Source organism: Amborella trichopoda, chromosome 9, assembly GCF_054954075.1.
Source record: "Amborella trichopoda isolate Santa Cruz 75 chromosome 9, AtrichopodaSantaCruz75HAP2 v2.0, whole genome shotgun sequence".
NCBI classification, from domain to species: Eukaryota; Viridiplantae; Streptophyta; class Magnoliopsida; order Amborellales; family Amborellaceae; genus Amborella; species Amborella trichopoda.
The window spans coordinates 10,284,042-10,296,189 of NC_142344.1; the positions used below are offsets into that span (position 1 = coordinate 10,284,042).

General features: G+C 38.6%; 1 protein-coding gene across 5 annotated transcripts in view; it reads left to right on the forward strand.

Moving 5' to 3' along the window:
• LOC18424251 (calcineurin B subunit-like protein) overlaps positions 1-12,148 on the forward strand; it is a 37,631-nt gene that overhangs the window by 18,842 nt on the left and 6,641 nt on the right. For all 5 annotated transcript variants that reach the window (XR_016040606.1, XR_016040607.1, XM_006828841.4 and 2 more), the window contains 4 exons: positions 2,649-2,744; positions 4,007-4,051; positions 8,616-8,686; positions 11,442-11,508. Coding sequence is in view for 3 of the 5 variants with exons in the window: in XM_006828841.4 (XP_006828904.2) it covers positions 2,649-2,744; positions 4,007-4,051; positions 8,616-8,686; positions 11,442-11,508 (279 nt within the window). In the remaining 2 variants the exon portion in view is untranslated. The remainder of the gene's footprint in view (positions 1-2,648; positions 2,745-4,006; positions 4,052-8,615; positions 8,687-11,441; positions 11,509-12,148) is intronic.

The following is a 12,148-nucleotide window of genomic DNA, read 5'->3' on the forward strand; positions in this document are numbered from 1 at the left end:
GTCCAGGAGAAGGGGACAATGATCGAAGGTGGGCTTGGGTAAGGCTAAAGAATGGGTCCTAGGGAACGAGGAGTCCCAATCAATAGAGACCAGGAACCTGTTGAGTCTAGAGAGGGATGAGATGGTGGAGTGGTTGGACCGCGTATACTTTGCTCCTTGAGTGGGTAGATCAAGGAGGTTGTTAAGGCTAACGAAGTCTGAGAAGGCCGTCATGGCTGGAGTGATCGTAGAGGAAGAATTCCTCTCGAAGGACCATCTTGTGACATTGAAGTCCCCCCTAGGCACCAAATGGGGTGTGGGAGGGAGGCAGTGCTGATGAGCTCGTCCCAAAGACAATGCCTTAGCAAGTCTTGATTGGGCACGTAAACGGCTGTAAACTTCCAAAGCAAGCCATCAGATATTCTTGACAAAAGTAAGGTGACCGAAAAACTCGCAATGTGAGAGGAGGTTAGGGAATGAGCAGTGGGGTCCCAGATGACCCAAATGCCACCTGATGCCCCTTCCGTAAGTAAAGAGACCCACTGACAGGGTCGGCGTCCCCATATCTGTCTAACCTGGAATAGGGTAGGATGGGGTGACTTAGTTTCAGTGAGGGCCAGAATTGTGGGCTGGTGTTTGAAACAAAGATCTCTCACTGCCTGCTTTTTCTGGTCCTGGCCGAGACCACGAATATTCCAATTGAGGATCAGCATAAGGGTGAGAGAGAAAGAGGAGAGTTCCTAAGGGAACATTTCACCAATTGGCCCAAAGTGGGAGCTTGTGAGGTGGTTGTGGAGGTAGAGGGGGTACTGGTGGAGACTCTATCATAATTGATAGTGCAAGCAAGGTTGGTAAGTTCAGCCAAACTAGGCTGGGGTGGGTTGAGAGAGGGTATGTGAAGGGTGGGGGTTGATTGGGATGCAAGAGAGGGAGAGAAAGTAGGGTTGGGGCAGGTGCCTGCTAGAGGAGGGTTGTCCCCTGGGAGAAGCAGTGCGGCAGGGGGTGAAGGGGCGAAGTTAGGGGTGACAAAAAGGGTGGATAAAAGTGTCGAGGTGTCGGTATGGTCAAGAAGCGAAGAGGGGCTTATAGGGGTGGTGAGAAAGGGTAGGAGAGCAGCAGGGGTGAGAAAAGGAGGTCCCGAGTGGATAAAGGGTGAGGGTGCAGCCAGTAAAAGAGGAGGTGGTGGAGAGAGGAGGATAGAGCTGGGCAGAGGCAGGACAGAGATGATAACAGGTTCTCCGCTGAGGGGATCTGCAGATTAGCTTATAACAACAGGAGTGGCTGAGATTAGCTTAGTAGCCGGGATACCCTCCATGTCCACCAGTGTCCACCTTCTCTGGGGGAAGAGATGGTGTTGTGTCTCCTCCGGGTGATGCTTTTGCCTCTTCCCCAAAATCTATGAGTAGAGGCGAGGATGGAGGTGAAGGCCGGGGTCCAGCTAAAAAAGGGGAGAGGAAAGGACCAGGCGAGCGGGGTGGCAGTTGAGGTAGGCGGGGGGGAAGGCATGATGAGGTGGTTGTTCCCTAGGCAGCAAAGTGCCCAGAGGCAGATTTTCCATGGATGTCCAGTGGACCGCCACAAAGGACTCGCAAGAGTTACCAATGGCCTTGAAGGTGTCAAGGCACCAAGCGTGAAGAGGGATAGAGGAGGCCTGGAGCCAAACCTTTTGCCAGTGAAAGGCTCCCAGGATAGCGGTCCACCTAGACAACTGAACTGAGGCCCCTCGGAACCGAATGTTGTGAGTCGTTCTCAGGGCGAGAACAGCTCCTTCTATTGAGGGGAATGAGAAGAGGAAAGACCCATTGGAGAGTTGCTTGTACCTGAATTCTAGTACTTTCCAAATCTCTTTGGCCCAGGTCATCTCTCTGAGGATGAAAGATGGCCACTAAAGAGGAATTGTAGAGTTGGGCAAAGTTGCAGGAGGATTCCTGGGGGACGGAGAATAAGGGAGGGGTGAAAGAAGCGGGAGAGGGCAGGGGAGGTGACATTCTTCAAAAAGAAAAAAGTTTGAGTGTTGACGCTTATTATATCTACCATTATGATATTAAGTCAACTGCTGTAGATTTGGATGACTAGATCTGTACAGAGCAGAAGTATGAATTAGCCATAAGTTGTAATGCATCCTTTTCCTTCTTTATGAGTCATGAGACCTGGATTTTTGAGGTTTGTCTTTTTTTTCCTTACCCAAAAAAAAAAGTTGAAATAGTTCCGTAATGTTACCGATGCATTTTCAGGCTTAGCGATGAATAGGGGATGATATGCCATAGATTTCTTATTGGGACTAATGTGTTGTATGGAAAAGCTGTTGTGATTATATCCTAAGATTACTGATAAGATCCATTATGCATTGAAATCATCAACTCTACATTTTTGTCGATGATTATGGGTCCAAAATAAGTTGGGAGCATTTTCTCTTGTAAAAAATATCCAAGGCCCTGTTTTGGATATGATTTTTGACAAATAAAGATCTGATTTGATAAATGTAGCTGTTATCTATAGTTTTGAATCATTCAAAAAGTTTCAAAACTCCTAAGTTGAAGAGTTCGAGACTTGCTGCACTTCTTTAGTGGATCTCGTCTCAAGACTCGGCGAGTCTCAAATTTCTTCTTACTCTCTTGTGCAGTCATAGCCATATACATTACTTAATCATTTGACTTGTGATATTGCAGACGAGCTATGCCATTGCAAGTGCTCTTAATGTTATACAGACTTCACATTCATATGGGGATTTGATGCTTCTCACAAGAGCATCAGAATTGGGATTGGTGAGACTAATATTGTTGCTTGACATATGGCATGTTGTTGATGTGATTGAACTTACATTTTTCCTTTCTATACATATTTATTTTCTTTCTTTTACATGCACTTTATATCATGTCATATAAACCAGGAAACCTGAGTGTGCTGATATTTTTCCAAGTTGCAAAATGGGACCTTGCCTAGTGGCTAGTAATGTGTCCAGTGATGGCTCATTTTGATTATTAATGGGGTAAGGTGTTGTGTGTCTTTACCAAGTGACAAAATGCACCAAATGATAACTTGGCAGTGGCCCGAGTGCCTAGGTGGCCCAGCTGCCTGAGTTTAAAGCACAAGGAAGTTTAAGGTTATCAAAATATGCTGCAGATATCACATTTATAACATAAAATATGTTCGCGTTCTCCTGTGCATCATTTTATATTGTTTTCCAGTACACATACACATTGCTTATTTTGGAGTTCAAGGAAAAGCCATTGCTTTTTTGTGTAATCTAGAATACTAAATTTTCTCATGCAAGGTAGCATTTACACATCCTAATCATGCCCTCCTCTAAGCTCCAGTAAAGGTTAACAGAATATAAACAAAGTATTTGTTTGAAGATCACTGTATTTCCGAATATATTCCAAGCAAAGCACATTAAGATTTTTGGATGTTTTACTTTTCCTCTTCCAGTAACATAGGGGTATGGTGCATTGGGTGTTGAAAGATAAAGTGGGGGAAATGACAAAAATACCTTCAAACCAAGGGCTATTTGTGCCATAGAACCTTGGCTCTGCCATGAGTGGGGGCAGCACTTGGAGTTAACCTGGCCCTAGAATTGGATTTAGCCCATGCAGTGCCTAGGTGTTCTAGATGGCAGCTTCCTAATGCTCTGATGTAAGCTGCATTGCTTGCTAAATTTGATTATTGCGTCCATATTATTGTTTGTTTTGAGTTGAATGAAAAAGCAATGCATGGTATTTATTTGTCTCTAATATATTTAGATGTAGTACAATAGCTATGATAAACATCTTTTCAGCATTAGAAAATGTGTAAGATTTCAATCACTTAATTTGTATATGCACTGATTGACTCTTTCTAGCTTTCATGTTATTCATTACATTCTCCTGTTTTTCTTGACCTGATCGTTCAATTTAAGAAGTTGTTGCGACGAGGACGCTCAAGATTATTGAAGGAATATTTTAATTCTACCAACAAATTTATTTATATTGAGCTATAGAAATTCATTTTGCATATTATTTGATTTCACATGGTATTATTTGTCATGCAGGACAAGCCATCAAGTTACATGGTTGAAATGGCTAAAATGGAAAGAGTGAGTATTGAACTAAACAACTCTTTTCTTTTGTGCTCTTTTCAAGTGTGAAGCCATATGGTAATACTTTGTTAAGTACTGAAATTACCAAAATTGTTTTGATTAGCTAACCTGATGTACCCCAGTAAAGAATTATCTATTATTTGATTTTTCTGTTTTCTCTTCTTGGTATTAGAAATATAATGTGGCTTTAAACATTTCGGCAATGGAAAAGGTTCTTCCATGGGACGTGTCCCTGGGCACTTTATGCAAAATATGAGCTTCTGAGTATGGATCTTATGTTAGTGGTTCGGTACAAAATAGTGAAAAGAACTTGGAGACTCAGGCTTGGACTCACTCGCCTTTCTCGCTAGAAGTCGGCTACCTGCCATGTTGGGATGTGCTATATTGTGGGGGGGCCCTGTACGAAACTGCTGGGTCCCCGTAGAATCCTTGGCAGGTCTACATCGGACTTGCCCAAGTGGCCAAGTCTAGTCTGAGTCGGCAAAAACTTGATGCTTCTCACAGTTTCCGCCACCCTGATTACCCTCGGCAGATAAAAGAAATTCAGCATTGGGGATTTTGCAGCCCTTTATCACTTGATTGCATCATTTTTTATTAAAAAAATTTAAAATAACAGATGTTAGAGAATTTGAATTGGGGAATTTGAGTTTGCCACAGAGTTTGCGAACCTTGGATCAAGTGGATCTAAAGCCTAGCCCCAAAAATAAATTGGGGGTTTGATTTGGTTGAGTTTGAGTATTGATTTACAGTCTTTAAATTTATTATTTTCATTTTATTTCTCATTGTGATTTTATTTATATGATTTCTCTAGATCTGGTGCGATTTCTTCAGAAACCTCTAGGTCTATATGGATCTGGATTTTATTTCATATAGATCTGGTTTTCTTTTGTAGACCAACAGCTAGATCGTCTATTTTTTCTTGGAATATTTACTTTTTTGAGTGATATGTGGAAATTATTTGTACAAATAAAAAAAATGTCATGATTAATGATTTTATCATAGAATATATTTGTGAATATTTTATTTTATATAGTGTTTGGTTTTCCCCATAATTTTCTGATTTCTCGAGAATTATTCCTGATTTTTCATTTTTGTGCTATGCTACATTATTCCTTACTTTTCATTTTCTCCTTCCTGTGTAAAAATATGTTATGGTGTTTGTTACACACTTGTTTGCGTGTGTGTTGCATCTAGGGATGCTAATCAATTCAAATGTGTTCCTCTTGTTTGCCAATAGCTTTTTTTTTTCTTTTTTGGTAAAAATGCTGGAAACAAGCTTTTCATTTTGGGCTTTGAGATGCTTGTTTTAAAAAATATTTTATATGTATTTGCACATACAATGCATTTAAGGATGTCAACCCCCACAAAAGTGCATTCTGTTATGTTTAAATGCAATTGTAATAAACCTGAAAACAATTTTGGGCATTGAATGCTTTGAGGTTTTTTTCTTTTTTTCCCTTAGATGCGTTTCCATGTTTGATGCATTTGTGGGCACCAATCCATGCCTAGACGTGATCCCTTTGTTTGCAAATAACTGTTTTTATGTTAAAAAAACTGGACAAACATTTTTTTGGGCATTGAAATGTTTGTTTGCATGTGCCTTGCATTTAGGGATGCCTCCTTCCAAATGTGATCTGTTCATTTACAAATAATAATTACTTTTGTAAAAAAAAATAATAAAAAAAAATACAACATTTTTTTCAATGTTTTAAAAAACGGTCTGCCTAGCGCCTAGGCGCCCTGGACCAAAAATCCGCCCGCCTAGACCCAGGCGGCCCTACACGGGCTGATGTACCTGGGCTGGTGCCCAGGGGGGCTAGGCGGATGTACCTGGGCGGGTGCCCAGGTGGGCTAGGCGTTTTTCGTTTTTTTTAAATTACGGGGTGCCCGAGGTTCTGGGCGCTCGCCTAGGGGCCGTCTAGCGTGTTTTGAATCCTTGATTCTTTTTACAAAAAAACTAAAACACAACATTCTTTTGGCATTGATTTTTTTCCCCTTTTTGTGTGTGTGTTTGGATGTATCTTGCATTTTGGGCATTTGAAATGCTTTTTATTTTTTTTGTTTCTTTTTTTAATATTTGGATGTGTATTGTGTTCAGGGTTGCTAATCCCCACTTAAACATGATCCATTTGTTTGTAAATAACCACTTTTTCATAAGAAGCATGTAAATGGTGTAGGCCTATTCAGATGCCCTTGATGCTTCTGTAGGTGGTTCCCAGATTTTTTCTTGCAAGTGACTTGTTGCTTAGTGGGTAGGTTCTAGTTACTCGAGTTTTCTACTATGTTGCTGGGGAATGGAAATCCTACTTGAGAATCGAGTGTGAGCTGATTTTCCACCAAGAATGGGAAGAGATGTGTCTTTTGTGCAAAGTAGGCATGTGGTCGTATCAACTGTTTGAAACATCACCAAGTAAAGGTCAGGAGTGATGTTCCGCCCTATGATAAGATATCTGCATTGGTAAATGAGAGGGGTAAGACAATGAGGACTTCGAGGCTCAACTCGCATGGAGGGCAAGTTCAGAGGATATGTAACGTCAGTAGAGCAGTATAAGGAGGTTTGGGCATGGGGTTATCAGGGGCTAACTCTAGTCGTGTTTATACCTTGGGGGTTTGCACACAAGGATTGTTTAGGTCTTCATGCATGATGGGAAGAGGCGGGGCGAAGGGCATAGATAGTCAATGGAACTCAAGACGTCACGTTTTGACACCCTGCTGCCCTGACCACATAGTCTTGAGCTGTTTCCTACATCTGTAACTTAAACCTCTGTAAATGGCAGTTGAGGCAGGTAGCTTAGTGACAATCTTCGATAAATTCAATTTATCTGTATTTTATCACGATAATTTTTTTTTTTTTAAAGTTAACTGTCCCCACAATGCAACAAATGCCCCCAGGCTGGATGCTGCCAGTCAAGTACGAGCTAGTATTTTAACATGATAAGTTCTAATGCCAATAATGACTCTGATAATATCTTGATCAAATCAATTTATCACGATGGTCTAAGTAATCCCATTATTTCGCAATGAAAAAATTTGCCTATAATATGACCTGTTTATTATAAACGAAGAACTATCCATGTGCATTTGAGGGGAAACATGTCCTACCTAAAAATAGCTCTAAAATATCAATATCAATATCACAAAGAGGGAGCCATCTGCAAGGAATTGATAATAATTATATTGGTTAAAGCTCCTAAGTTGAATAGTGATTTTGATATTTACTTTAACATTTATAAAATGGTCAACATATTTATGTTTTTAATTATGTATAATTTGCATTTATATCTACTAATATTAATTGCAATTTATTTTAAGTAATACATTAATTTTATATTTTAAGTCCAGAAAATTATCTGATTAATCTCAGGTAAAAACGCAAACACGAAGACCGGGATAAACCTCCCCAATGATAATATCTTGATAATGATAATTGTCACTAAGGTGAGAAGTAGGACTATGACCCCATCAATTTGGACCATATCTAATTGGAGGATCCAGCAGGTGAGTGATTGGTGGAACTAGAGTAAATTCTCTATAAGAGGGTATTCAGAGAAGAGAGGGGCGCATAGTAGAGCTTAAAGAAGGTAAGGATGAAGGTGTAAACAGTTGTACAAATTGAGGAACAAGGAAGATGGAAGAGGATATGATGAGAATATCATGGCATTGAAGCTGATCATGGTGACATAAGGGGGCGCAAGAGGAGCACAAATATATTGGTACGAGCAAGAAAAGGGCTGGATTATCCTTGAGGACTTTGGATTAAGAGGGGCTACCCAAGTTACCAAACCATTATAATCATTCATGAACCGTTATGAAGATAATCGGGATGACTATTATCTTCCCCTTTATCCATATTGGCTGTAGCTTGCGTCATTTAGAATTAGATTTTCAGTGTTTTCTATTTATTTGTGAGTTGCGACTTTATGTAATATGTATTATTACTCATGGATGTATTGGACTCTTTTTCGATAGCCTGTGAGTTGTGACTTTTTAATTTGTAGCTGTTTTGTTGAAACTTGAAAATAGTATGAAACTTTCATGTCTGAATGTATATTTGTAATTTGCTATGCCCCTACGTATTTGAGTATTGGTATATACTAGTTTTTATACCACATTTTCTCTTTTGTGTTATATATACTAGAAATCATGATACATGTGGACCATTGAATTTATGTCAAATTGTGAAACATGCCAAGAATGAATTATAACCCTTAGTATCTATTAAGTATTTTGTTTTTCTTCATATACATACAGTCTCTCTGTTTTTTAGTTTTCCTCAATTATCTATTTTTTCCTCCTTCAAACAATCTTTTTCCAATTTTTTTCTTAGTGTTTTGGAGTCGGACGGACTCCTTAAGCCAAACTGGGAACCCATAGGTGACTTAGACGAGGCCGCACCCAGTTCCAGGGTCTAAAACACTAGCATTAGCTATTAGAAAGGGCAGCATGAAGCATCTTCTGATGCTTAACTAGGCCCCTGGTTTCACCTATACTTTACTTATTATCCCTGAGTTTGTCTCAGTTAGAAGGGACATGGCTTCTGACTCATTTCTGTTTTGTTTAGGTTTTCAATATGAACACACAAGAAGCTGTGGAATTGCTGGACAAATTTTTTGCAATGAATCCGGATCCAAAGTATTATTCTACTTGCATTGTTTGGCTTTTCTGGCATAAATACTCTGTTTATTATCATTTATATGTTCTTTTCATTTTGTTCCTTGGATCCTGAACATCTCATCTAGATGTATGTCATGCAGTACTTGGAGAGAAGTATTCATGAACTAAAATTAATTTGCTTACTGCCACAGCTATCGGTTATGAGTGCATAAGGTTCTTATTGGAGTTGGATTGATTCTTTCTTCATTTTGCGGCTTTTGTTGCATGTACTTTGGGACTAGAGGCATTTGAAAGAATATTATTTTGGAAGCTATAAAGATCCTTCTATGATTTGGTGGTATAAAATGCGGTATATACTTGATACACGCCAAAATCAATGGTTGTTTAGAGGCATTTGAAAGAATATTATTTTGGAAGCTATAAAGATGCTTCTATGATTTGGTGGTATAAATTGCAGTATATACTTGATACATGCCAAAATCAATGGTTGCTTAATCGAGTCTATGTGCAATGATCTCAACATATCTCGCCAAATAATCCACTATGAGACAATGGTGAGAGAAAGAATAACAAATGCACACAGAAAAAAAAAATATCTACTCGACTTATATAAATCAAAGAAAGAGATAACTCACTACTCCAATATGTAACCCATGAAGAGAAACACAGTTCCAGAACTCCAAAGCCTTGAATTCGTAAGATTACTAGGTCTCCAACAAATCTGGTTTATACATCTAACCTAATCTTAACAGTCCACTCTTATCTTGAATATGTTGGTTTGCAACCCAAGTAATTGTTACAACTTAAAAGAAAAAAAGAGTTTAATTGTCAATTCATGACTATATAAAAATACTAACTTCGCAACTTACTATGAGTAGTAAATTCATGGTTTTCATCCTGACCATTGTTTGCATTTCTCAAATTGGGGAACACACTGCTTATTGTCTTTGCATTGAACTTTGGAGAGAAACTTGACAAAATTGGGATTCACATTAATAAACCGGTATGGTTTGTACTACATTGTTAACCTTCTAGCTTACCATTGTCTGTTTTGATTGAAGAAGGATTTTAATAATCCATGGCAACAATTCCTCTCTCTTCCCCTGCATTACCTCACCAACATTAAAATCCTCGATGGATTGAGTTGATTTAATGATCTGATAATGCATGTTGAATTTGGAGTCCAGTATGTCTCTCAAAAATCGAAGTACAGGGACATGTCAAATGTCTTTAGCATGACAGGAAACTATAGTAAATATTAGTGATAGAAAAAGGGAAATATAAGAGTTCTTGCCACTGAGGATGGCCACATAATTGGGCATTTTGTTCAATAATTCAAGGAACAGCAAATACTTGTGGACACAAATTAAAGTTGTCTCCACAGTGTTGAAAATGTCTGAAGTTGTTGTTTGATTCCATATCTGGGACTTTTCCATTTTGTAATATTTGTGGTCTTACACTTTTGCTATTTTTATTTTTATTTTTGTTTTCGTGTTTTTTCTTTTTCCTTTTTTGGGTGCTTACTTTGTACATCTGTGTTTGCAATTGTGTGACATGGATTACTTACAACATGGGTATCAATCCTACCACTTCATGTTGGGCAAGTACCCATAAGCGTCTAATTCACATATTAGCTGATCTGTTTGCCATGAGATTATCTTCCCTTAATAAATAATTCTCTCTTAAAGCACTTGATCTATAGCTGACAATTGGTATTAGAAGGCTGGTCATGCCTTGAAATACTTCCCAGGAGTCTATGGGATGTGCAGAGAGAGCTATTCTACAATCTGGCATCCCAGTGAGACTATTGAATTGGTTTAACAGTGGGATGGCCAGTCCCAGTGAGGTTTACGCTTCATCTACCAAATATCTTGTGGGATATTCAAACTTTGGATCTCTTGTGTGTGTTACACACTGGCTACAATAAATCATTCTAATCTTGTCAAATAGATGTTGTAAATGTGATAAAGGAGACAGAGCTGATGAGCCTGTGGCCCAATGAGCTAGGTGGACCCAATTGTGAATTTATCTTTATCTTGCATGATCCCCTGGCAGTGATGATGCGGATAAAAGAAGGAAATATTTACATACTCCATAATGGCACTTTTTTTCAGTTGCAATAATGAAATTAGTGCTTTACCATGTTTGTGGTGCATGGGAAAGCTGCAATACTGTAGTGTGCTTTTTAATGCTGCACAAGCAGGTCATACCTATATAGGCATAAATCCACTTTCCCACCCGGCTGGAATCTCCTCCTAAGAAGGAGATTTCACCCTAAATGAACACGCTCCAATTTTTTAATGTAGGATCTTAGAATAGCATTCGTTTCAATGCTTGCCATTTCTCTTTCTTTCTCTCTCTCTCTCTCTCTCTCTCTCTCTCTCTCTTTCTTATCCTTTATCTGTGTTGGAGTGATTCAAATAAGTTCATGAACGTGTTTCTCGCTTTATAACTCTTACAACATTCTACAAAACTTGTGATTGCAATAATGGAGGTGGATGTTGGTACCCCTTGTGACATGACATCAATTTAGGATCTAGAAGATAGAGTTAGAGTACTTATTGTCATTTGTGCTTTTGACTCCAAAGAAATATTAGCGTTCCCATTGTTACTCTCATGACATCGTTCATCATATGCATTTTCTTGATTTTGTTTCTGCTTAAAAGGTTGTTTTCTGGTCTTCTTATTAATACGAGAACTCTATTTATTAACCTTGGTTAATATTGCTCATGAAGTATAACCATGAGAACTCTATTCATTATGGTGGTTGCAGTGGACGTGTGAAAATATTTGATTTCGTAAGGGTTTTGACATTAGGCTTTAATCCTCTTTCTGAGAAGGTGAGTTATTCCTAAACCATTTTACTTATTTTCTTAAACTTGTTGCAACTTGCAGGCATGTATTAACATAGTTAATTTTTAATAAAAGAACTGCAATTGCATCATCAGTCATAACTTTTTGTAGCCAGACTCTGTGTTCAATGGTCTCAACTATGGTTTTGAATTCATCTGTGGACCTAGGTTGGCAAGCTTGTCATTTTTCCCTCTGTTTTGAGCTAACTCGTGTACACTAATCATAGCTTGAAAACTCAAAATCTCATGTCCATCAGATATCTAGTGAATTTTATATTTTTTGAAAACAAAAAAATAGAAAAAGGTGGTCATAAAAATCCTTAATCAAAAAGCCTTAGCCCATGAAAAATCAGCTTCGCCTCATATTGCGTGGCAAAGGAAAACTGAATCAAGGTAGTTTGTCAGTAATCATCTAGTCTAACCAGATGCAGTTTTCTTTTTGGAACTATTAACATTTATCTATTTCCATTTCGGGTAGGAAACCAAGTTTCCTGCATATCCAAAGGCACTAACATGTCTTAAAAACACTGATGACCAGTATGTAATTGCTAAAGAAAGAAATAAACTGGCTTATGATCGAATTTTTAACAGAATAAATCAACCTCTCAGTATATCCAGCTAACAACAT